This window comes from Marmota marmota, unplaced genomic scaffold (genome assembly GCF_001458135.2).
Source record: "Marmota marmota marmota unplaced genomic scaffold, marMar, whole genome shotgun sequence".
NCBI classification, from domain to species: Eukaryota; Metazoa; Chordata; class Mammalia; order Rodentia; family Sciuridae; genus Marmota; species Marmota marmota.
Genome location: NW_026000205.1, coordinates 7620536 through 7646164, shown reverse-complemented (window position 1 = coordinate 7646164; position 25629 = coordinate 7620536). Strand labels below are relative to the sequence as shown.

The 25629-nt window shown below is 48.8% G+C and overlaps 1 protein-coding gene and 1 long non-coding RNA gene across 9 annotated transcripts in view; one reads left to right on the top strand and one right to left on the bottom strand.

Annotated features, from left to right (window-relative positions):
* Positions 1 to 406: 406 nt before the first annotated feature.
* The window catches only part of Numbl (NUMB like endocytic adaptor protein), a 43197-nt gene continuing 17974 nt past the window's right edge, over positions 407 to 25629 (bottom strand). For 6 of the 8 annotated variants that reach the window (XM_015496836.2, XM_015496832.2, XM_015496834.2 and 3 more), the window contains 9 exons: positions 22189 to 22273; positions 20182 to 20321; positions 18925 to 18999; positions 18762 to 18836; positions 17557 to 17697; positions 8140 to 8329; positions 5939 to 6244; positions 2715 to 2837; positions 407 to 1833 (listed from right to left, as the gene is read on the bottom strand). In XM_015496836.2, coding sequence (XP_015352322.1) covers positions 1175 to 1833; positions 2715 to 2837; positions 5939 to 6244; positions 8140 to 8329; positions 17557 to 17697; positions 18762 to 18836; positions 18925 to 18999; positions 20182 to 20321; positions 22189 to 22273 — 1794 coding nt within the window. In that variant the 3' untranslated portion in view covers positions 407 to 1174. Of the gene's footprint in view, positions 1834 to 2714; positions 2838 to 5938; positions 6245 to 8139; positions 8330 to 17556; positions 17698 to 18761; positions 18837 to 18924; positions 19000 to 20181; positions 20322 to 22188; positions 22274 to 23268; positions 23288 to 25629 lie in introns of those variants that run through there. The other 2 variants (XM_048790870.1, XM_048790869.1) reach the window with 2 other exon arrangements.
* Positions 20245 to 21171, top strand: LOC125612612. Its single transcript, XR_007343086.1, has 3 exons — positions 20245 to 20355; positions 20798 to 20856; positions 20950 to 21171. It is a non-coding gene; the product is annotated as an uncharacterized LOC125612612 (long non-coding RNA).

Sequence of the window (25629 nt, the reverse complement as noted above, 5' to 3'; positions counted from 1 at the left end):
GGGGGTTTTTTTTTTTTTTTTTGGACACAGGGTCTCCCTATGTTGCCCAGGCTGAACCTGAACATCGGGCTCAAGGGATCCTCCTGCTTCAGCCTCCCAAGTAATTGGGCCTACAAGGCGGGTGCCACCATGCCCAGCTCTAGAATATTTATACTGAAGCAATTAGCAGTGTTCAGAACTTGTGTTTTTTATACCTTGGTCTAGAAATAGGGCGATTAATTCTGGGCTTCCCTTAGCACCCCTGTGGAGGGTACTGTGTCAGCGGTACCTGATCCCTACTTATGACTCAGAAGCTATTGCTCAGGGAGACCCTTTTCCTCCCTCCTGTTTTAGACAATGACTCAGGAGGAAAGGCTCTGTGGCCACGTCATTCCCCTACACACACACACCCTGCCTTCCCGAGGGGCACCATTATATTCTTCCTTTATTAGCTGTCCTTGTATAATACAAATCTGCAAGTTTAGATACAAAAAAAATCTGGAAATAAAAGATAGAAAAGTACCCGCCAGGCACCCCTTCCCATTCTTCCAGGACCCCACCCCAGCGGGTACCAACATGAGGTAACTGAGCATCTTCCCTCCCCCCTCCCCCACCTCTGGGCCCCCAGCTTGGCCTTGCCCCCTTGAGACCTTGGCCCCCTGGAAGACAGATGTGGGCCCCGAGTGGAGGTGAGCACAGCATTGGCAGTGAACGCAGCGAGGGCAGAGGGAAGCCCTTACTTGTGCTGTGTGTGGGGGAGGAGATGACCAGATTTGGGGTGGGCACTCTCGTGGGGCCCAGGAGAGCCCCTATGAGGGCATCCCTCCTTCATCCTGCCCAACACTAGAAGGTGAAAGGTCAGCAACAGAAACTGGGGAGTGGAACTTGAACCATGGACATCCTTGGGACTGTGGCCATCCCCCTGTGTCTGGGGCACGAGAGGGTGCATTGCCAGCCTACATCTGGCAGTAACATGGCTCCCTTAGCCAGGCTGGGTCCGTCCCTGAATTCCGTCCTGTCGCAACCTGGCCTTCACAATGTTGGTTCTGTAGAGGTTTGGGAGTGGCAGAGAGGACTCAGGGAATTGAGGGGCACAGCCCCAAGGAGCAGGACTACGGGAGAGGTTGTTGCCTCCATTCCCAGGTGTGGTGCACCTGGGGGTGACAGGGTGACGGGGTGGGCAGGGCAGCTTGAGCTACAGTTCAATCTCGAAGGTCTTCTGCAGGTCTCCGGAGAAGGGATTGGAGGGCTTCTCCACAGTGGGTTTGCCTTCTAATGCTGCCCACTGGGCCTCAAAGGGGTCCAACTCAGGGGCAGGGGCCGGTGCAGGCTCTGGGGGCCAGGAGGCCCCATTGGGGCGTGGACGGGCCTGGCCCCCAGGGGCACTGGGTGCAGCAGGGGGTGGGAAGACCCCAGCTTTCCCAAGCAGGGTGGCAGGCTGGGGCTGGGCAGCTGAGCAGAAGGCGTTGGCCACCATCTGCGAGGGTGTGATGCCCACCACAGGCACCCGGGGCATGGGTGGGTAGCCCAGGCCTGGGTAGGCAGGTATGAATGGGGGCTGCATGTGTGGGGGTGGCAAAAACACAGCCACCTGGGCAGGTGCTGTGTCAAAGGGCCCCATAGGGGCAGGGAAGGGCTGTAGGGCAGGGGGGAGGGTGGACACTGGGGGCACTGAGGCCGCTTGCTGCTGCTGCTGCTGCTGCTGTTGCTGTTGTTGTTGCTGCTGCTGCTGCTGGGCCTTGGCCACCTGGGACACCTCCTCCAGCCATCGCTCAGCCTCCGAAGGGGTCCGCTTGTGCCCAGGCTGGAAGGTAGCTGCAGGGGGCACAGAGGGCTCGCCCCAGGCAGAAGTCCCTAGAGAGAGGAGAGGAGCAGGTGAGGGACAAAGGCTGCAGTGGAAGAATCGCAGGCTGGGAACAGGGATGGCCTGGGATGAGAGCACGCGTTCTAGAGCCAGCTGTCTGCCTTCGAGTGCCAGCTCAGCTTCTTACTGGCTGTGCTGACATTGGGAAAGTGACTTAACCACTCTGGACCACATAACAGGTCTGTTTCTACATAATTCTGAGGCTCTGTGGCCCCATGCTCACCCAGCTCCACTGCTCTTCTCACTGTCAGCGCAATACCTGGTAGTAACTTTGAGCATCAACTTGAATTCCAATCATTTGAGAATGTAGTATATATCATGAGGCTAAGATTCCAGGGTTGCATGGATCTTTCTCAGAGTTTACTGTTCCAACACAGAAGATTCGATTGTTTTAAGTTTGTGTTTTCTAAGGGTCTAGAGGTCTACAATTATACTATTTGAGATCCTGAGGTTCTCGCCTGTTTCAAGGAGGAGGCCATGCATGCATTTGAGTGTCATCCATGGTTCTAAGATAATCCTAGAGGACTAAGCTGATCCACGGTTCTAAGCCAATCCCATGGCTCTAAATTGATCGATGGCTCTAAGCTGATCCACGGCTCTGAGCTGATCTCATAGCTCCAAGTTGACCCATGGTTCTAAGCTGATCCCATGGTTCTAGGTTGATCCATGGCTCTGAGCTGATCCTTGGCTCTGAGCTGATCCTTGGCTCTGAGCTGATCCTTGGCTCTGAGCTGATCCATGGCTCTAAGCTGATTCCAATACTTGACCATTCAAGATCCCTGAGGTTTCCAAGGTAACCCTGAACAGAGAAGAGGAATGCAGGAGGGCACTTTAGGGGATCTGTCCTGATGGAAGACACCAAAGGACTTACCTGTTGTGGCAGATGGGGGCCCTGATGCTGCTGTCCCAGCACTGGCGAAAGATGAGCTGATCTGTGTACACAGAGCATTGATGCCATCGCTGTCACTGGCACCAGGAGGCTCCATCTCAGGTACTGGGAAGTCAGGAAGGGCAGAGGTCAACAAATAGCCCTGGGCACTGCTGCAGCCCTGCACTTTCCCTGCACTTTCCCTGCACCAGGGCCACTCTATAGTCACTAGATGGCTATGGCCACTAAAATAACTGTGTGGGTGAGAGAGAAACATCTGAGTGGTAAACAGACAAGTCAGTATGTGACATCTGATGACTGGCAGTGGCAGAGACCCCAAACCAAGGACCCCAAGAAATATATGAGTGGCCACAAACCACAAGTGATGTTTAAAATGTTTAACAAGCTGGGCACAGTAAAACACCTGTAATCCCAGCTACTCCCAAGTTTGCGGCCAGCCCCAGCAACTTAGTGAAACCCTGTCTCTAAATTAAAAAAAAATAAAAAGGTCTGGGGATGCAGCTCATAGCAGAATGCCCCTGGGTTCGATCCCCAGTGTGCCTTCCTCCCATGAAATACATAAAATGTTTAAAGACATATTAATTTAGAAAACGCGTTCCACTGCCTATATGGCAAGAGCATGGGCTGGTCAGCATGAAGGCGGGCCACGCGCTGTTCATCAGGGGGGATCATGTATCCTACTTGGGTAAAGATGCGACTCCCCCGCCACCCAAGCAGCTGGCCTATCACATATGTCATGAGGGCAGTGCTGCACCTATGTCAGCAAGACAGGAGGCGTGGAGCAGGCATGGTGGCCTTGTGAGGGCTTGGGAGGAATGCAGATACCATCCAAATAAGTAAAGAGCTGCCATGTGTGATGTGTGACAAGCATCTGTGACATTTTAGTAAGTAACTATCTCCAGGGGGCACGTGGGATGCTCTAGGGAGCATCAGAAAGAAGCATGTGTGACATAGGGTCCCAGGTGGGGGCCGTGTGGTTTCCAGGTCAATGTCCATGAAGACTGTGTGTTCGTGGAAACAGGCATGTGGCGCCTGAGGGTAGAGCCTCTGAGTGGGACTGAAGTTCAAGTGTGAGGCATTCTGACGTGCCATTCCCAAGTGTGAATGTGAGTGATTTCGCTTGTGTGATGGAGAGGGGTGTGTGTGTGTGTGTGTGTGTGTGTGAGAGAGAGAGAGAGAGAGAGAGAGAGAGAGAATTTCCACAAATCTACATGGTAGCTACCAAGTTTGTGTGGATCCAGATGTGTATTTGTGTCATCTGGGTGACTTCTGAGCATGTGACATTTCTGCACATATGTACCTCTAAGTCTGTGACCTCTAAGTGTGTGTGACATGTATGAGAGAGTGTGACTTTGGTGTCTGAAATTTCTATGGGGCAAGTTCAAGTGAGTGTGCAGCTGGCTGCAGGAGTGTGAGGCTCCTGGACAGAGCCCGGGAGCCTGCCGCTCCTCAGGGCGCCGGTGTGAGGGACCTGAGTGGCGTTTAATGTCAGGCTGTGCGAGGACAGCATATGTGAGGGTGTGTGACAGTTTGGGAATGCTGCAGGACGCGGAGCAAGTGTGCGTCATTCTCAATGTGCGCTGGCATCTGCTCAACAGTGGATACAAATCAACACCCTCCCGCACCAATCCTCAAGCCATAAGGGACAGAAGTCCCAGATTTGACATATGGAAGCAAGAGAGTGGGCCAGAGCGCATGGCTTCCCAGACTGCTAGGAGGGCAAGTAGACCTCCTGCCTGTCTCTCTTGAGCAAAAACATGGTACCCTGCCACCTCTCTCCTTTCCCTGGCCCATGGCAGACAACAACAGAATACAAGGCCATTTTCTCTCACTAAGTTCTTTACCTGGCCAGACCTCTTACCTGGCCAGACCTCATACCTGGCCAGACCTCAAGGCTCCACTGACCAAATTCTGGGAGTTTTTCCTTTGGGCAAAGGCATAACACCCGGCTGCTCTCTCTTCTCCCCTGCCCATGGCAAACTTTGCTAATTAATCATATAGCAAACAGGCCGACTCTCTTCTTTTTCTTGCTCATGGCAGACACTGTCAGGAGTTCATGATGTACGCCACCATCCCTCTATTCTTCCTGCCTCAGGCACACAGTGCTAATCTATCACAATCCTCCTCTGCTGTGATCCTGAGGAGGACCTTTATCCTTCACCTGGCCAGATCTCATGGTTCTACTGGCCACATGCTTGGGAAGGGCATTAGACCATGATGCTTTAGCCTACTCCTGAGCAAAAGAGGACACCTGTGCTGCTTCTCTTCTTTCCCTTGCCCATGGTAGACTTCTCTGCCTATAGCAGATATTTCTTTTTTTTAACCTTTTACACACACACACACACATATTTTTTCTTTGTGTGTGTGTGGGTGTGAGTTTTGCTGGAGATCAAACCCAGGGCCTTGTGCATGCAAGGCAAGCACTCTCCCAACTGAGCTATTTCCCCAGTCCCCCCTTTTACATATTTTTATTGATGTATTATATTTGTACATAATGGTGGGATCATGGTTATATATTCATACGTGCACATGATGTAGCAATATAATTTGGCCAATATAATTCCCCAGTTTCCCCCCTTTCCTCCAGTCTACTGATCTCCATTTAGTTTTCCTCCACTCTACTGATCCCTCTTTATCTTTCTTTTCTTTTTCCTCTCTAGCTTCCACATATGAGGAAAAAAAATACAATCTTTGACTTTCTGAGTTTGGCTTATTTCACTTAACACAATGTTCTTGAGTTCCATTCATTGTTCTGCAAATGTCATAATTTCATTTTTCTTTATGGTTGAATAAAACTCCGTTGGGTATATGTACCACATTTTCTTTATCCATTTACCCATTGACAGACATCTAGGCTAGTTCCACAGTTTGGCTATTGTGAATGTACTCTAGCTGATTTTCTAACCAATCGTGGTGTGCGCCATCTTGCTCCCTTCCCTTAACCACAGCAGACACCGCTAACTGATCATGACCGGTGATACCTCTCTGCTACCCCTTCCCATAGCAGCTATGGCTAAACAATCATGATCTGTGCTACGCATCTTCTGTTCCTTGCCCATGGCAGACACTGTTAATTGATCATGATGCGTTCCACCTCTCTGGCAGACAGTGCTAATCAGGAACGATGAATACCACCTCTCCTCTGGCCCTGCCCACACCAAATACTGCTGATGCCGAAGCCCCTTTCCACTGAACCCAGGGCTCACCTGTGCCCTTCACCTGGAAGTCAGTGCGGCGCTGCAGTGTGGACGGCAGCTCATTCAGCCGTAGGCTCAGCTGCCGTTTGAAAGGCGAGTTCTTCTGACTGAGCGCTGGGAACCCACGGAAGGAGCCCTGGCGAACCAGCTGCTCCAGAGGGGCGTGGCGCCGGGGGATGGCAGCTGCAGTGGTGCCTGTGGCCACAGGGGTGCCTGCCTCACCCTTCTCACCAGGGGATGTGGTGGCTGGTGTCGGGGACACATGCCCAGGCTGGGCAGGGCCGGGAGCCACAGTGGGGGCAGCTGCTGCCTCTGCTGGAGACATGGGAAGACAGCAGGTTAGACATCTCATCTTGCAGCTCGGACCTCTCCCGCCAGTCCTCTTGACCATTCCCCGATCTATTCTGCCCTCAACAGAGCCCTGAAACGTCCCTGACCCCCATCCAAGTTAAGATCACCTTTCCTAGGAGTCCCTTGGAGAACTGTCCCCCACATAGTGACCCTCTGTGTCTCTCTAGCTTTCTGTCCCTGATCTGTTTTCCTCCCCTGCTCTGGCCATTTCTCCCTTGGAGATTATCTTCCTTTTTGATAATTTACAAACACTTATTTGGTGTGCAAACAACTTATCAGGCATTGTTCCAGGGGCTCCGCAAGAATTTGCTCAACCCACATGACCACCCACCAGGTCAAGACCATTGTCATTTTACAGAGATGGAAACCAAGGTCCAACAAAGGCCAGTGACACCACCAGGACAGGGCAGGCTGCCTCTGGAGTCTGTTTCACCTGCCTGCCCTCACCGGCCCCTGCATGTCTGGGCTTGGTCTGTCCTCAGTGTACTGTTTTTCTGTCCCTCTCCCTCTGTCCCTATCTTTGTTTCCCTACTTCCCACCATTCTTCCCACCTCAAGGGACCCTCTTCCTTCCTAGTCAGGGCTTGGCAGGATTCATCCTCTGGGAAGCTTTCCAGATTGTTCCAGCCCCTCCCTCTGAGCTCCCTCTACTCTGGGATTGTCGTCTGGGGACACCTGGCTTCCCACTTGGCACCACAGGCAGTGTTCTCAAGGCAGGTTCCCACTCTCCACACCAATCCACAGACATATACTCTTCCTCCAAACACGACCCCATCAGAGCTATATCCCCTGGAGGGATGTCACCCAGGGTATTTCTTCCATCATGAGGTGACAAGCCTACCCAGACAGGGCCCAGGGCCATGGAAATAGCCCAGGACAGGTTGGACTGGGAATCTACCTCTCTTCACCATCTCACTCTATGACCTCAGGAAGTCCCTTCCCCTCTCTGGGCTCCAGTTTCCCGACTAGAAACCTGGGATAAACTCCCTAGGCTACCTCCCCAAGCCTCCTGGAAAGGTCAGTTAAGGTAGTGAATGTTCAGTGCTCTGGAATCCGACAAGAGCTTCATAAACAACTCTGCTGTGGCCAGTGCATTGCTCCCCAGCGCTGAGAAAACGTAGTGCCTCCAGGCTGTGATTCAGCGCAGCCGCAAAAGCAGCAGCAGCAGCACACTGTGAGATGTGCAGCAAATCAGACTTCACTGTAAACTCCTATTTGGCTGTGCAAACAGTGAAGTGCCTTCAGCAATGCAAAGTCCCTGAAAATTAGCATATCCTTTGGGAACAAACTCTTTGCAAATTCAAAAGCACTTGTAATAGAGTTAGCACCTGACAACATTCTTTGTTAAGTTCTAACATCCTATGTAAATGCTAAGAGAAATGTTTGTAAATGGAAGCACTGCATACTTGAGCATTGCTTTTTATTATTTTTGTCACATGCCCTGCCCTCATTCTTTCTGGATAGCAACTCCTAGTAAGATGCATCTTTTAAGTGTGAAGCCATCACACACACAATGAAATAAATGTATCATTATATTATACTTAACAGTCAATGTACTCTGATATTTTCTATTTCATTTTTTAAAATCCTGGCCATAATTCGGCCAACCAACTTTGCAAGTCTTGATACACAGGGCAGAAAACCCTGGGGCACCCGGACTTGGTGAACTTTGGTTCCTGGCCGGCAGCACTTTGCTCCAATAAACTCTTTAGACTGAAGATTTTTGGTTTTATAAACTAAAACCAAACTCTGCAGCCAGCAGCAGGGTCTCTGTGTCCCTGTGCTTCATTACTCACCCTCCCCAATCGCCCGCAAAATAGGGAGCCCACTTGCATCCGCCCAATGTCAGGCAGCACCCACCTTTCTTCTTGTCCGCAGCCTCGCGCTCTGTGGGTCGCCCGCTCCCCGACAGGCGGAAGGAGCCCTCGCGCGCGAAGCTGGTGCGGCTGGCATCGAAGGCGGCCGTGACCCCGCATTCCTTCTCTCGTCGCTGTTTGCGCTCCAGGCATGCAGCGAAAGCGCAACCCACTGCGTGGCTCAGCCTCTCACCCTGTGCGGAGAGGTCCCAGGGTTAGAGACACTATCCCACAGGCTGAAGGACTGGAAGCCAGGAGTAGAGTTCCTGCCACTAGGTGCTGGAGCTCATCTGCCCCTCACATGAGTCCCTCTTCCTCTCTGGGCCTCGTGCTCAACTGCACCAGGATTACAAACAGCAGTCCTTTGGGTTGGCGGTTTAGATCAGTGGTAGAAGGCTTGCCTAATGCTTGTCAAGGCGCTGGGTTCCATCCCCAGCACCACAAAAAGAATAAAAGAAAAAAAAAATGTTGGAGAGGGTAGTCCCAGCTACTCAGGAGGCTGAGGCAGGAAGATTACTTGAGCCTGGGAATTCCAGACCAGCTTGAGCAAAAGAGAAACCACCTCTCAAAAGCAAAGCCAGGGCAAGTCTGTAATCGCAGCGGCTGGGGAGGCTGAGGCAAGAGGAAGGTGAGTTCAAAGCCAGCCTCAGCAATGGCGAGGCGCTAAGCAACTCAGTGAGAGCCTGTCTCTAAATAAAACACAAAATAGGGCTGGGGATGTGGCTCAGTGGTCAAGTGCCCCTGAGTTCAATCGCTGGTACCTCTCCAAATTTTTTTAAAAGTGGGTGAGGGTGCTGGGAATGCAGCTCAGTGCTTAAGCACTGAGTTCAATCCCTGGGTTCAATCTCTGGTATCCCCCAATATCAAACAAAAAATGAAAACATTAGGTGGAGCTGGGGTTATAGCTCAGTGGTGGGGCACTTGCCTGGCATGTGTGAGGCACTGGGTCGGATCCTCAGCACCACACAAAAATAAATAAATAAAATAAAAGTATTGTGTCCATATATAACTATATATAACTATATTTTAAATGTTTTTAAAATATTGGGTATATCCCAGGTACTGTGGTTCTATGCTATCTTAAGTTCAAGGCCAGCCCCAGCAACTCAGTGAGATCCGGTCTCAAAATAAAAATAAAACAGAAGTGCTTGGGGTGTATTCAATGGTAGAGTGCCCCTGGTGCAATCCCCAATTCAGAGGGGAAAAGGAAAAAAAAAAAAGACAAATGATGGGGGGCCCCTCATGAAAAGAAGCCAGAGCTCCACTCATGTGAAATTGTAGAAAAGGCAAAACTGCGATGGGAAAGGAAAGACAATCATTGTTTCTTCCGGAGCGGGCAGGGGCAGAAGTGTTTGTTCTGGGTGGTGGCAGTGTTCTAGACTTTGGTAGGAGCTGGAGTTTCACAGATGTATGCAGTTGTCAGAACTCAGCAAATGTGCACAGTGTTGCTATGAACTGAATGTCTGTGTCCCCTTCCAGATTCATATGTTGAAGCCCTAATACCTCAATGCAATGGTACTTGGAGGTGGGGTCCCTGTGATAGGATTAGTGGCCTTAGTAAAAGAACAAGAGACACAAGATCCACCCACCCCCTCCGTGTGGGGACAGAGCAAGGAGTCCATGTGCAAACCAGGAATAGAACGCTCACCACACTGGCACTCTGATCTGGGCTTCCAGGCTCCAGGCCTGTGAGAAATAAATGCTTGTTTTTTTAAGCCACCCAGTCTGTGGTATTGGGTTACAGCAGCCTGAACTGATCAAGACAAACATGTTTTACTTTGAAAGAAAAATATGAATTCTATCTAATGGAACACATGCCAAAGTGTTTAGGGTGAAGATTTTGATGTCTGCAACATCTGCAACATTGAAATTCATCCTCCAAATAAGATGGATAGATATGTGGTGAAGCAAGCCCAGGCAAATGTTAACAGTAAGATTTGGGGTGAGCCAGCCACGGTGGGGCACACCTATAATTCCAGCAGCTCAGGAGGCTGAGGCAGGTGGATCATGAGTTCAAAGCCAGCCTCAGCAACTTGGCAAGGTGCTAACAAGCATCTCAGTGAGACCCTATCTCAAAAAAAAAAAAAAAAAAATCTATGGGGTGGGTGACTGTACAAGTCCATCAACTTTGCTGCATGCTTGGAAAAACTTTACAATAAAATATTGGGGAAAAATGATGGTCACTGTTCTTGAGAGCCTATCTGTGAGGTTCTAAGGCCCAGTGGCCTGGGATTGACACTGGCTTCCCACTTCCCAAGATTTTCTCAAGAAAATCACTTCACCTTCCAATATTGGACTTCTTCTTTCGGTAAAATGTGGATGCTAACAGTACCTATTCCACAGGGTTGTAGCAAAAATTAGGTGAACTAATACATGTCAGGCATTCAGCACAAAGCTGGACACAGGAAATACCACATATATGTCAGCATCAATCTGTCCAGCCCTGGGTTGAATCCTGATACGCATCCTCTCATGGGATCCTCCCAAGAGTGCCAGGCAGTGAACCCTCTTGTGAACCCACTTTACAGATGAGGAAACTGGGGCTCAGATGGGACATCAACACATCCATTGCAATGACTAGAGTGTCAGAGTTGGGGTTCACATGCATTTTATCTGACTTTGATTTTCTAACTAAGATGCTCAGCCACCTCTGAAAGTTAAACTTGAGAACAAAATCCTCAATAAAATAATAGTAAATTGAACCCAATAGCATATTAAAAGGGTTATACACTGTCACCAAGTGGGATTTATCCTGGCAATGCAAGGTTGGTTCAATATGAGAAAGTCAATCAATATAATGTGCCACGTTAAGAGGAAGAAAACCACATCAGGGGGAAAGAAAGATAACTATCTCAATTGATGTGGAAAAAAACAACACTTGACAAAACTCAATGTCCTTTTATGATAGACACTCAACAAAGTAGGAATACAAGGAAACTTTCTCAGCCTTATGAGGGATATCTATAAAAAACTCACAGCCAGATACGGTGACACATGCCTGTCATCCCAGCGGCTCAGGAGGCCGAGGCAGGAGGATCTCAAGTTCAAAGCCAGCCATCAGCAATGGTGAAGTGCTAAGCAACTCAATGAGACCCTGTCTCTAAATAAAATACAAAATGGGGCTGGGGATGTGGTTCAGTGGTTGAGTGCCTCTGAGTTCAACCTGTGATATAAACAAAACAAAACAAAACAAAAAACAACTCACAGTATATATCATACTCCAGGGTGAAAGACTAAGAACTTTCCTATCTGGGCTGGGGACATCACTCAGTTGGTAGAGTGCATGCCTAGCATGCACAAGGCCCTGGGTTCAATCCCCAGCATCACATGAAAAAAAAATAGATCTGCACCTGGGGTAGACTCAGCAACACATTAAAAAGGCAATAAATGCTTAAAAAACAAACAAACAAAAAACTTTCCATCTAAGATTGGGAACAAGACAGGATGCCCTCTCCCAACCCACTTTTTAAAGGTCTCACAGACTGGCCGTGAACTCCTGGGCTCAAGTGGTTCTCTGATTCAGCCTCTGGAGTAGCTTGGACTATAATCGCTTGCCACCCACCATGCCCAGCTCCGATTTCCTCACACTATTTGTTATTAAGTTCTGCTAAGAGCAATTAGAGGGAGCCATGAGCAGTGTAATCCCAGTGACTTGGGAGGTTTAGGCAGGAGGATCACAAGTTTGAGGCTAACCTGGGCAGCTTAGTGAGACTCTATCTCAAAATAAAGCTAAAAAAGGCTTCGGATGTAGCCTAGTAGTAAGCACTTGCCCAGCATGTGTGAAGCACTGGGCTCAATCTCCAGTACTGCAAGGGGGGAATAAAGAAGAGTAACTTGATAAGAAAAGGAAAAGGCATCCAAACTGGAAAGGGAGAAGTAAAATGATTCCTGTTTGCAGATGACATGGTATTATATAGAAAATCCTAAAAATTCCACAATTATTGCTAATAAATTTAGCAACACTGCAGAATATAAGATCAACACACTCAGTTGCTAATGTAGAGACACAACTCAGTTGTGTCTCTACATTAGCAATGAACAGTCCAAAAATGAAATTAAGACAATTCCATTTATAATAATATTTAAAAGAATAAAATGGTTATGAATAAATATATTTTCAATGTATATATTTTACATTTATACATTGAAAACTATAAAACATTGCTGAAAGAAATTAAAGATGATCTAAATAAATAGAAAGATATCCTATGCTCTTAAATTAAAAGGTTTAATATGGTTAAGATGGCAATATTCCCCAGAGTGATCTACAGATTTAATGAGATCCCTATCAAAATCCCAATGGGAGCTGGGCACGGTGGCACAAGCCTGTAATCCCACTGGGTCAGGAGGCTGAGGCGGGAGGATTGCAAGGTCAAAGCCAGTCTCACAGCACCTTATCAAGGCCCTAAGCAATAGTGAGACTCTGTCTCAAAATAAAAAATAAAAATGGGGCCAGGAGATGGCTCAGTGGTTAAGTGTCCCTGGGTTCAGTCCTCAGTACCAGAAACAAAAACACCTCAATGGTCTCTTTTCAGAAATGGAAAAGTTGATTCTAAAGTTCATATAGAATTCCAAAGAATCCAGAATAGCCAAAATAATTTGGAAAAAAAAAATAAAGTAGAAGAATCACACTTCCTGATTTCAAAACTTACTACATAAAACTATCTTAGGCAAAACAGTACAGACTGGCATCAGGACAGACACACAAATGAATGAAATAGAGTTGAGAGCCCAGAAATAAGCCCATCTGTGTATGGTCAATTGATTTTCAACAGCAGTACCAAGACCATTCAATGGGGAAAAAATAGTTTCTTCAACAAATGGTGCTTGGAAAATTGGATATCCATATGAAAAAAAAAATGAAGTTGAACCCATAACTGACATCATATGCAAAAATTAATTCTAAGGGCTAGAGATGTAGCTGAGTGGTACAGCGTTTGTCTAGCATGCATAAGGCCCTGAGTACAATCCCCAGTGCAAAACAAAAATGAACTCAAAATGGATCACAGACCTAAATGTAAGAAAACAACAGACAAATTTTATTTGAGCAATATTAAAAACCTTTGTGTATTAAAGGATACTCAAGGAAGTAAGAATAAAATGGCAAAATGGGGTGAAATATTTGCAAGTCATATATCTGATAAGGGTCTAGTATCCAAATATATAAAGAACTCTTACAATTGAACAGCAAAATGAAATTGACCCAGGCTGGGGTTGTGGCTCAGCGGTAGAGTGCTTGCCTAGCACATGTGAGGTGCTGGGTTTAATCCTTAGCACCATATAAAAATAAATATAATAAAGGTATTGTGTCCAATTACAACTAAAATTATTTTTTAAAAAATGAAATTGACCCAATTTAAAAATGAGTGAAGGACTGGAATAGAATCTTCTCCAGAGAAGATATGAGAGCCAATAAACACACACAAAAGATGCTCAACATCATTAACCATCATAGAGATGCAAATCAAGCTACAATGAGATGCTACTTCATACCTCATAGAATGGTTATAATTTTCATTTTTTTTGTAGTTGTTGATAGACTTTTATTTTATTTATTTATACATGGTGCTGAGAATCGAACCCAGTGCCTCACACATGCCAGGCAAGTGTGCTACCACTGAGCCCCAGCCCCAGCCCTGAATGGTTATAATTTTATAAAAGGAAAATAACAAGTGTCAGTAAGGATGCAGAGAAACTGGAACTCTCATTCACTGTAAGTGTGGATGCAAAATGGTGTAGCTACTGTGGAAAATAATTTGACCATTTCTCCAGAAGTTACACAGGGAGTTCACATATAACCATCTATTCCACTACTAGGTACACACCCCGAAGACCTGAGCAGATATTCAAACAAATACACGCACACAAATGTCCAGAGCAGCAATGCTCACAATAGTTAAAAGGCAAAGGCACACACAATGTCCATGGAGGGATGAATCAATAAACAAAATGGGTCCATATACACACAATGCAATGTTACTTAGCTATAAAAGGACTGGGCTCTGACTCATACCACAACATGGATGAACCTGGAAACCGTGCTAAGTGAAGGAAGCCAGGCTCAAAAGGTCACATGGTACATGATTCCACTAAATGGCATATCCTGAATAGGTAAATCCATAGAGGAGGCCAGCAGATGAGCGGTGTCCAGGGGCTTCATCGGTAGGTGTGGGGACAGGAAATAAGTATTTCATGGGCATGGGGTCTCCCTCAGGGGTGAGGAAAATGTTTTGGAACTAGATAGAGTTGACAGTTAAACACCATTGTGAATGTACTAAATGCCACTGCACTGTAACAATTTAAAATGACTGGCTTTATATGAATTTCACCTAAAAAAAAAATAAGTCGAACTTGAGGAATCTTGGGGATTCCACTGCTAATATTTAAAACCTGAAGCTTGGAAGTGGGAAGAATTCGCCCATAGTCACATTCTCTACCCACAGCAGATGGCCCCGCTCTTCTCCAGCTTTGACTCTCATCCCCAAATAGCTTGAGTCTCATTGCTAAATAATTCCAACTTATTGAACACTTGCTTCTGGACTCTGCTTAGAACTTTCTGCGTGTGATCTTAATGAAGGCTTCCACAGTGAACCTGTGAGGAACCACGGCTGTTATCCCCAGAGGGGAGACGTCATTTGTGCCCACTGTCCCACCCACGGCCAGGTGCTTGGACACTGAATGCACACCACTAACCATGTGGCAGTGGGTTTTCCAAAAATAGCCATGACAAATTTCTGGCTTCACATGTTCTTCCAGAACTTTTCACTCCCCCATCAGAAGTGAAGTCTGTGTCCTTTTCCCCTTAACCTGGGAAGACCTCTGTGATTGACTGGACAAATGGAGTGCCATGGGAGCCATGCTAGGTGATGTCCAAGACGGAGTCCAGTGGCCACATGGCTTCCTCCTCATTCTCTCTAAGTCTCTCTCTCCCCCCACCTCCTCTCTCCTACCCCTTTCTCTTTCTCCCTCTCTTGAGACTCACTTTGGAGCCCTGAGCTCTTCTGAATGCTCCATGTTGGAAAGACTCCCTGGCCCACCTATAATCCTAACTACTCAGGAGGCTGAGGTAGGAGGACCACAAGTTCAAGTCCAGCCCAGGCAACTAAGCAAGATCTTGTCTCAAAAAGGGCTGGGAATGTAGCTCAGTGGTAGAGCATCCCTGGATTCAAAAAAGGAAAAGAAAAGGAAGACCTGTGGAAAAGTCCTGAGAACACAGGAAGAGAGAAAAATGTCTGGTATTACAGCCCCAGACACTGTCTGAAACAGTGACCTCAGAGACCCTGGATCCAGAGCCACCCGGCTGGACTTTCCCCCAAATTCCTGACCTATCAGGTATTCAAGCAAATATTTGTCCCTAAATGTCCATAGCAGCATTGTTCACAAAGGCCAAAAGGCAAAAACAATCCAAATGTCCATGGAGGGCTGAAAAGATCAATAAAACATAGTACATGTCCATTCAATGGAATATTATTCAGCTATAAAAAGGATGGAAGCTCTGATTCATGCCACAGGAAGGATGAACTTTGAAAACATATACAAAGTGAAGAAGACAGACATGAAAGGTCACATACTACATGATTCCATTGAGTGAAATATCCAGAATAGGTAAATCCACAGTGAACGAAGCAGATTAGCAGCTGCCAGGGGCTTCGGGGTGGGGGTGGGGACAAGGAGTGAGAACTTAATGGGTATGGGATTTTTCTTAGGGGTGAGGAAAATGTTTTGGAATGAGATTTGTTTCAGAAACCATGAAAGATAACAACTGAGTGTAAGTTTAAGCCACATGTTTCCAAGCAATCAATAACTGATATGACCACTATTTGCTCTGCTGGGCTCAGCAAATAGCAGTTGCCATGGTCTCTGGGTTTCTGATATCTCCATACCAGCCCCCAGTAGGCACCACTCAATACCAATACCAACTAATCAATACTGATACTTTCAAATTTGTTTTCCACTCTGATTTCAGTGCTGAACTTATGTGTGCAACAGGGAGGGTAGGGGCTTAAAGCTATTTAGGTTGGAGATTTCTAAAATATGAAGGGAAAGAAAATGGAGAATACTTGAGTGGAGAGTGCTAGGGTCTGTGATGGGCGGCTGTTGCATCACTCAGCAGCATCCACTCCTCAGCTTTTGGTAACAGCTCCCAGTTTCCCTTTGGGGACCTCCTTTCACACTGTATATGCCAACCCAGGCGCTCCACCCTCCCTGGACCATGTGGCCACTGGACTCCGTCTTGGGAGAAGACTGACCCAAGCTAGGCCAATTCCAAGCTCTCTCATTAGAATTAGAACCCAGAGTGTTGGAGATTTCTTTCACCATGGTGCCCTGAAGGAACTTCCCGCTGGAACAGCATCCCGAGGCGCCTTTCTCAGACACATGCTGCTTCTGAGTACCTTTCAATTTTGTGTGATTCCTCATACCCTTCCATGAATCTCATTCTGGGTTTTAATTAGCCAGATTAATTTTTATTGCTAGCAACCAAGTAATACTGGCTAATGTAGGAGAAAGAGACTGGGGCTTCTTACAGGAGTTGTGTAGGGTTTGAAGTCAGGGACCAGGGGATAGGATGTAATAGACTAAATTTTCCACCATCTTTTGCAGCTAGGAATTTCCACGTGACCAGATACTGTCCAGTGGGATGTCATTGGAAGGGCTATGCCTCCTACAAAGAAGAAGGCGTGCCTATCCTCAGGCCCCTCTCCTTTGTGCTGACTGGAATGAAGGCTGGAGCATATGTATCCATCTTGGATCACAAAGCAGGAGCCACACTCTGGAGGAGCAGCAAGATGAGCACAGAGGGGCCACACCAGTGATGCTCTCCCTGTGTGGGGATGTCCCTGACGTGATACAGAAACAAACTTCTATTTTGCTGGAATCATAGTATCTGAGAGTCTTCTGTCATAAGCCTCAGTAGCCTAACTCTGGAGAATACTTCTGAAAAGAGGATTCTTTTCTTGCTGTCATCAAATTTTCAGAGGGGACTTAAAATATGAAGAATGCCAGGGTGAATGTATTGAGGCTGAATGAAGAGCAGATGCCCTGGGGTATTGTTTGAGAAGGACCCAAGAGAGCATCTGGGGGCAGGAAACTATAACTTGATCTGGGCCAGGTTTATACATAAGCAAAAATCCACAGCTGTGCACCGGCCATCTGTGCACTTCACGACATACATAAAGAACTAGTGGTGACAAGGGTGATGATAATGTTTTCCTAAGCACTTGGATGTGCTAGGCACTGTTCCCAGTGCTTTGTATTAACCCACTTAAGTCCCACAAGAATCCTCTAAAAACTGTGAGGACACCCCATCTCCAGATGAGGAAACCCGGCACAGAACGAATTGGCCGAGTCCTTGCAGCCTGCTGGGACTCCAGGACACCCCAGAGCAAAGGGGGAGGAATCGACGGCCTTTGGCCATACTCACGGAGTCCTTGAGCGCCAAGAAACAGTGGCAGATCCAGCGGCGGGTGGTGCCATCCCGGCAGATATAGGAGAAGGCCTTGTCCAGGTTGCGGTCAGGAGCACAAAAGGAGACCTTCTCAATGGTCTGGTCTACCAGCAGATCCTAGGAGGGACCGGGAGGCCAGGAGAGGGTGTGAACTGTCTTTCACATATTCATTCAAAACTCCCTTAGCATCTGCACTGAATCATCCTGAACAGGGTGAGGGGACCCAGCAGTCACTGAGACAGCTCTGGGCCTTGCCTGGTGGAGACTCCCACTTCAGTGGGGAAGTCAGATCCACCACGAGATGGAGATGGCCCAGCCCACAGTTACAGCCAAACTATAATGAGGGAGGCACAGACAGGTGGGTCAGCCCAGATGGGAGGCACAGCGTCCTGCAGGAGCCAAGAACAGGTGCTTGTGGGGAGTTAGGCAGAATTTCCTGGGGGAGGTATTAATGAGGCAAAAAGGCAGGGAACAGTATTCAGTCTGTGCAAAACTGTTCTGTCAGTAACTCAACTCCCAGAGTATCCTGGGTGCCTCCCCGAGTAGTCTTTGGCCTGGAAGCAGGGGATTCAATGGAAAGCAAACAGATACCCAGGACTGGGGGTGGAGCTCAGTGGTAGAGCCCTTGTCTAGCATACAAGATGCCCTGGGTTCTACTCTCAGCTCCATAAAAACAGTGAAAAAGAAACAAAGCCAGATACCGAGTTCCTGGCCCCATGATGCTCCTGTCTGGCGGGGCAGACTGACAATACATAACAGCTAACATTTATGGGCATGAGCAGCTACAGAGTGCCAGGCAGTGTTTTAAACAGTTTGCACATACTTTCTCATTTGAAGGAGGGGTCTGTTAGGAGCCCCACTTTTTAGATGAGGCAATGGAGGCCCAGAACAGTTTAATCTCCTGCCCAGGGTCCCCCAGCTGGTGCGTGGGAGGGCTGGTGCTGAGGTGGCTGCTCCGGTCCATGCTCTCACCCACTCTGGATACCAACTCACAAATAACCATAGCCCTCATTCCTAAATTAGGACTGTGAGGAGAGCCAAGTCGTTGCAGGAACACATGGTGTAGTCTAGGAGACTCCTGAGGGAGGGACATCCCAGAGTGGGTGGGAAGGTGTCCTCAGCCCCAATATGAGGAGGCGAGGTGCCCACTGGTGCCCACCCGACCCCCACGGGCCTCCTACCTTGGTCTTGTCATCCACCACTCGTAGTCCATCGGCGGACACCCACAGGACAGACTTCACGGACTTCCGGCCCATCTGGAGTAGGGTGGGGGACAGAGGGGCCTGGTTAGGCCTGCCTCTTCCCATCAGGCTGTCCCCTCCCTGGCTCCAGCCCCTCACTCACCGCCTTCAGCTTCTTCACAGCATCTTCACACACGTGCATCCCCCGGGACTCCTCCACCTCCACGTGGCCCAGGTACTTGGGTGGGGGATGGGAGAACATGAGATAAGCACAGTAATCAATAATTCCCAGTGTTCGCTGAGCATCTGCCACACATCAGGCAATGTTCTAAGCGTGTCACACATTAATTCACTCTGCACTTCAACTCTACAAGGAGGACATCCTATTCCTACCCAGATAAGCAGACCAGAAACTATAGAACCTTTTATGGTCATGGTTCCTGTCCTTGTATGTCCCTGGGCTTTAACACTTCAGTGTTGAATTGAGTGTAAGTATTTGCATCTCTTTGCCTGAGGACATCATGCTGCTGCCCCCTGGCCGGTCAGGCAGGTAGAAAGAGCTTGGGCCAGTGCCCTCTCCCCGTGCAGTGAGTGATGGGAGGTGGGGCATATGTCCCAGCTCCCTCCTGAGCAGGTGGAGTGGCTGCTTCTCAGGTTCCCCAGGGGGATTAAGTTCAGCTGCTCAGACTGGCCCAGAGATGTGCTAATCCCAGTGATTTGAGAGGCCAAGACAGGAGGTTCACAAGTTTGAGGCCAGCCTTCTCAATTTAGCAAGACCCTGTCTCAAAATATAAAAAGGGCTGGGGTGGAGCTCAGTGGTAGAGTGCCCCTGGGTTTAACCCCAGTGCAGAGGGAGAGGAGGGAAGCTGAGCTGCCCCAGCTATAGTTCAGTAGCACAGCCTTTACGGCCCTCCATCCTTCTCACCAGCACTTCCTGCACCTCCCAGATTGAGCCTCTCACACTCAGGGCCTGCTTCTGGGGAAAAAAAAAAAAAATCAGGCAAGGGAGAAAGATATCAGCTCCCGTCAGAAGAGGCTGAGCTCCATAGCCCATGCCCTGAATCTTGCTGTCTACCTTACAAAAGTATAAAGGACTGAGGCTGTCTAACCAGAAAGCTCCTCAAAAGCAGGAAGCTTTGCAAATGCCACAAAACTGTGACATTCCAGTAGTGGAAGTTACTCTCCTGGAAATCATGAGCCCCCATTGAATAGGATGACGCCCGGCAGGAGGTCCTGGCTTTTAATACTAGCTTCGAAGGATCCAGGATCCCACTCCAATGGGCTCCACAGTTAATTGAGAACATAAAGTTTCCTGCTCATAGCACAGGGCCTTTGGTGATCTTGCTTAGAACCCCAGGTTACAAAAGTGCGCATGTGCGCAGCAGCAAGCCCCGCCCTTCGTTGTGCCCCGCCCACTCACCCTGACTGGGAAGCTGCAGGTGCCCTTGCGCACCGCGTCCTCATCTGCCTGCCACTGGTGCGGGCGAGACGCCTCAGGCACATAGGCTGGCTTCCTCCGCCGCAGGCTCTGCCGTAACTTGTTCATGGTGCCTGCCCCGTCTACATGGGGCAGCAGTATGGGTCAAGGAAGGAGGTTAGAACATAAATAGGGTCAGATAACATAAGAGTGGGTTTTAAGGGGCTAGGGGATCACTGGGTTGAAGGACATGGCATTCCAGGCAGAGGAATTTGAGAGTTGCGCAATAGGGATTAAAAAATGTGGGGCTAAGGGGCACAGAGATCTGGGGTAGGGGGTTGAAGTTCACAGACTTGGGTTTGGAGTTTGGGAATGTGACTGACACAAGGATCCAAAGGAAGGGAGGTCAAGGCGTTGGAGAGCATGGGGGTTAGAGGGCATGGGGGTCAGGGGTCACAAGGTGATGGGGTGATCAGAGGGCCCCGGGGTGGGGTTGCATGGTTCAGGGGTGCAGGAGTCAGGTGTGGGAGGTGTGAGAGTCTGGAGGCTCAGAAGGTCTGGGGTGTGGGTGGGGAGATGGGGTCCTGTCTGTGTGCCTCTGAGACACAGCTCCTCCTAGGCAACTGTGTCAAGATGAGGCAAGGCCTCTGGGGTGGTATGTGCCTGCAACAGCCAGAGGTAAGACTGTGTGTGTATGTGGGGTGCAGGTGATGAGGGTGGAGGTGGCCAGCTGCTGGGGCAATATTCACTGCTGATAAGCCACGCTGACAGTTGCAGGAGGAGGGTGAGGAGACACCCAGGACTGGAAACACCAACGGCAGGCAGACGGGGACTCTGTATGCATATGACTGCAAGTGGATGATGGTATATCTGGAATGGCATCCATGAGGGTGTCTGTATCTGCGCAGGCAGCCACGACTGTGTGTGTCCACACTGTACAGAAGGCTGTACGGAAGCATCCATGTCTGCGGGTGGATGTTTTATAAATGTGTATGTCTGTCTGTGAATACCGTCTGTGAGGGGTTCTGTATCCAATGGTTGGTTCTATTGTCCTTGATGACTGTAGCTTCTGAATACGGATGTGTGATGATTATTCACAAGACTGTGCCATTTCTAAGAGGACAGCGGTTGTTGGTGAGGTTGTATGGCTGTGGCTATGGTTTTTAAGGGTGTGTTTGTGTCAAAGTATGTGGATGTTGTCTTATTAGAGAGTGTGGGTACATGAGTGTTGTTCTGAGGGTGTGTCTGTAATTCAGTGGGGCTTATGTGAAGGTGTGCATGAACACTTTTGAGATTGTGTTCATAACCCAGTTGTGACTATTATCCATGAGAGTGCTAAGTGTTGTTTGTGAGACTCTCTGCTTAAATGTAGCTTTTTTGGAGAGCTTGGGTCTGTGAGTGCTATTTGTGAGGCTGTGTGTCTCTAAAAGTGTAGCTGTTGTCTATAAATTGTGGGTCTGTGTGTGTTTTCTGGGGGACTGTGTCCATGTACCACTCTCAAGAGTACGCATCAGAGAGTGCGTGTCACGCAACAGAGAGTTGCGGCTGGCAAGTGCCTGTAGCTGCCTGTGTGTCTTGCTGTTGCCTGGGGATGTATGTGCAGATCCATCCATGTGAACATGTGCCTGCATGCTAGTGTGAACAAAGAGCTCCCTAATCATATCTTCAGGTGTGCCTGTCACTGTGTAAACATGTTTGTGGATTTGAAGAGATCATTGCCTGTGTGTGTGTGTGTGTGTGTGTGTGCATGCGCGCACCTTTGGACATGTGATTCTGTGACTGTGATCCTGACACACTCACAATGAGCGTGAAGATGCCAGAGGGTATATGTGAGAGAGTTTAGGGCTGAGTCTGTGATGGGGGCTTTGATGAGCGTGCAGAGGTGATGTTTGAGGGTGTCCACTCACGCTTGCAGTTAAACCTGTGTGACTGCAGGGACAGTTCCTCTGGTTCTGCTAGTTGACCCAGGAACCCAACCAGCCCCTGCCCTTTCCCAAACTGGGCACTCACCTGACTCCGTCCTGAAGGTTTCAGGGGGCCCCAGGGCCCCACAGGGGGCTGGGGGCAAATGCTGCTCAGGCCTCCTGGGTCCGCTCTGCCCAAGGGAGAGAGGAGAAGGTGAGAAGTTTGTTTGGGGTGGGGTTCAGTCCCCTCCTCACCCTGCCTTGGACTTCAGCCAACCCCCTCCATCTCAGGCTCCCTGGTGAGAGCCCTGGTTGTCAAGGCAACTGTTACCAGGGAGATCAGCCACCTGGTTCTAAGGGCCCAGGAATGAGTAGGTGGGCACCGTTGGGGATGTGCTGGCCTCAGGAGGCCCTTGATACCCAAGGGGATGGTGCTGGGGGAGTGGCTTTGTCCTAGACACATATCTAGGGCTACGCACAAACATACAGTCAGACATGCAGCCAACTCATGTCTACACTTGTCCTTAGCACCTGGTCACAATTCTGTACATTCAATTACACGCAGACATCATCCATCACAGCTACACACCTCCAGTCACAAAGATACACCGTAATAGTCATGGCCACAGCTGTCACTGTGAACATCTGGTCACATGTTCATGTTCGCAGATACATATAGCTCTACCCTGGACACTCATCTACATATGTGGTGATGGGCTCCACCACAGACACTGGTTACACCAGTGACTGATAATGGTCACTCCTATTTTTCAGCCACGTACAAAGAGCTGGGCGTAGGCACACCCATGAGGGAGACACATGTACAACCACACCCAGTGACACTTGTGTTTCCTCAGGCACCCACCCAAGAAATCCACATCACAGGCCCCCCCACAGAATCACACCCAGCCAGAGTTCAGCATTTGGTCACCTGTAAGTAGTCAATTACACACTGACACCATCACAACCATGCACACTGTCTCCACTGATGCACACTGACATCTGGGTGCACTGAAACAGGCTGACGCACATTTGATCTTGAAAAGCCCACACTCACACACGTCCCACACAGCCACAGCTGCACACGGACACTCAAGCCCTACTGTGTCCATCACGCCAACACACCTTTTTTATTTTTTATTACACACTGTCACACAGTCACTCATGTACACTCTTGGATGCTCACACTTGGTCCCTGTATCTGTCAGTCTTCTGTGATGGCCACTCTTACACAATGGTCCTCTCTAAGTAACCACACACTGAGATAATGATGGCTACAGCCAGTACACTACAGAGAAACAGACATACACACACAAGGCATGGCATGCAACCACCCAGAAACAAATATTACCAAGGACGGCCACCCTCAGACATAGCCACACACATTCCAGAAATGGTGGTATACGCATAGTATCCAAGTTACTCAGCCATCTGTCATGGTCAGTGTCCCACACATAGATGTACCATGTCACATCATCATAAACACAGTCTCTCTTCATGCAGACACACAGTTACACAGACAAGTATGTGGCCACATATCATTGCAGCCCCATGAGAATAGGCACACAGAGTCACAACCTCACCTACATACACAGTATCTCACACATAGGGACAAGAACACAGTTTCAATTTCCTACATCACACGTACACAGTTTAGTGTATACAGAGAAATGCAGTGACCCAGACATACATTCATAAGTGTTTTTACATAAAAGTCTCGGTTCTTGACAGAGCCATGTACACAGTCAGGGTCCAGTTGCTTTATAACCAAACCACAGACTTGAAAAACAGGTGATCCACCACACGCATGTGCACACACACACATACACATACAGTTACAGACACAAACACTCTCACAGACTAGGACACAAGAATATATAGTCACCTGGGGTAACAGACATACAAGTTACGTGCATAGAGGAAAACAAGCCACAGTCACATACACACCCACTGAACATTCACACAGGTATATGACACCAGCATACACAGACACATCCACACAATTAAATGACCCTTTACAATAGCCTATGTTTTAGACACCAAATCAAATGCATAATCAAAATCATAATGCAAGACTGTAAGTACACAATCAGTTTTACACACACAGCTAGATGTAGTCACTAGGAACATACAACCACTGTCATGCACAGTGCCTTCACACAATCCTAGTCACACAGGCACAATGTGACTTCAGATGTATCGCTGTCACACACATAGTAGTGTGTTTCATATGTATATAAAATCAGTTATAGGCCTAACCATAACATTCTCAGTCACTGGAAGAGTCACACATTGATATGGGGTCATAGACACAACTCCACTTACACAGTCACAACTCCACCCACCTCTTCAGTCAGTCACACGTATGCCCAACCCAAGACAACATATATACTGTCACATACCAAGGCACACAAATACAGAGTCACAAAAGACATAACCATAGCCACAACTCTACAATCACAACCATGTACCCACCCAAACACCAACAGACTAAAAAGTAGAGGATTTTACACAGTGAACCACTGTCATTCACACATAGTCACACAAATACTGGGGTCACACACAGACACCACTACATACAAGCACAAGGATACAGACATACGACGCTGATTCTTCAGTCACCAGCTGCAGCGCATGCACACACACACAGCCACAGTCACACAAACATGGGGTCACACTTCTAGCCACCTCCCCATCCCTTGCTTCCCCCCTTCCCCCCAGGTACCACACACAAAGCCGCCCTCACACCGCAGAAGCTGCAGACAGACAGGGTTTCACCGGGTCCCAGGGGAGCCGCCCCCAGCCCAGCCTGAATCCTTGGAGCCTGGGGGGGTCCGGTCTGGGAGGGGGAGGCCACGCATTGTCTGCAGGTGGGGCCTCTCTTGGACAGCTAGCTGGGCAGCCTTAGGGACAAAGGGGATGGCCTAGGGGACCTTGTTCAAGCGGGGGTGGGAGGATGCCTGAAATTCTCCTTATTTTATTCAGGGTGGGGTGGGGTGGGATGGAGTCCCAGGCACAGGGACCTTGTTTTGAGAAGGGATGTGCTGGGACGCTGTCCAAGTCCTGGGGGGAGTCTGTGCCCAGGAAGCCTCTGAGGCCAGTGGGGCAGTCTGTGCTTGGAATCCCCCAGGCCTTGGCTTGGTGGGGAAACCGTAATCTGGGACCCCATCCTCAAGACCTTGCTTAGCGGGTGGCTGTGCTCAGAGACCCACTCTGGTAAGAAGGGGTAGGGATTATGTCTGCAATTGCCTCCTGGAGGCTTTGGCTTGATATGGGGTCTGTGTCCCAGACCCCAACCCCAAAACCTTGCCTAGGGAGTTGTACCTAGATTCTCGGTACCCCTGCCCTTGATTTGGGGTGATCTGTGTCCAGAATCCCCATTTCCACAGCCTTGCCAAGAAAGAGCCTGTGCCCAAGCCCCCCATCTTCCAGGGTTTGATTTAGTGGAGTTCTCTTCTTAGACCCCCACCCAGGACCACCCTCTCTAGCCTTGGCATCCCTCACTCCATCCGGGCGCCGCGGCCGCCTCCCACCCTCCGCCACATCA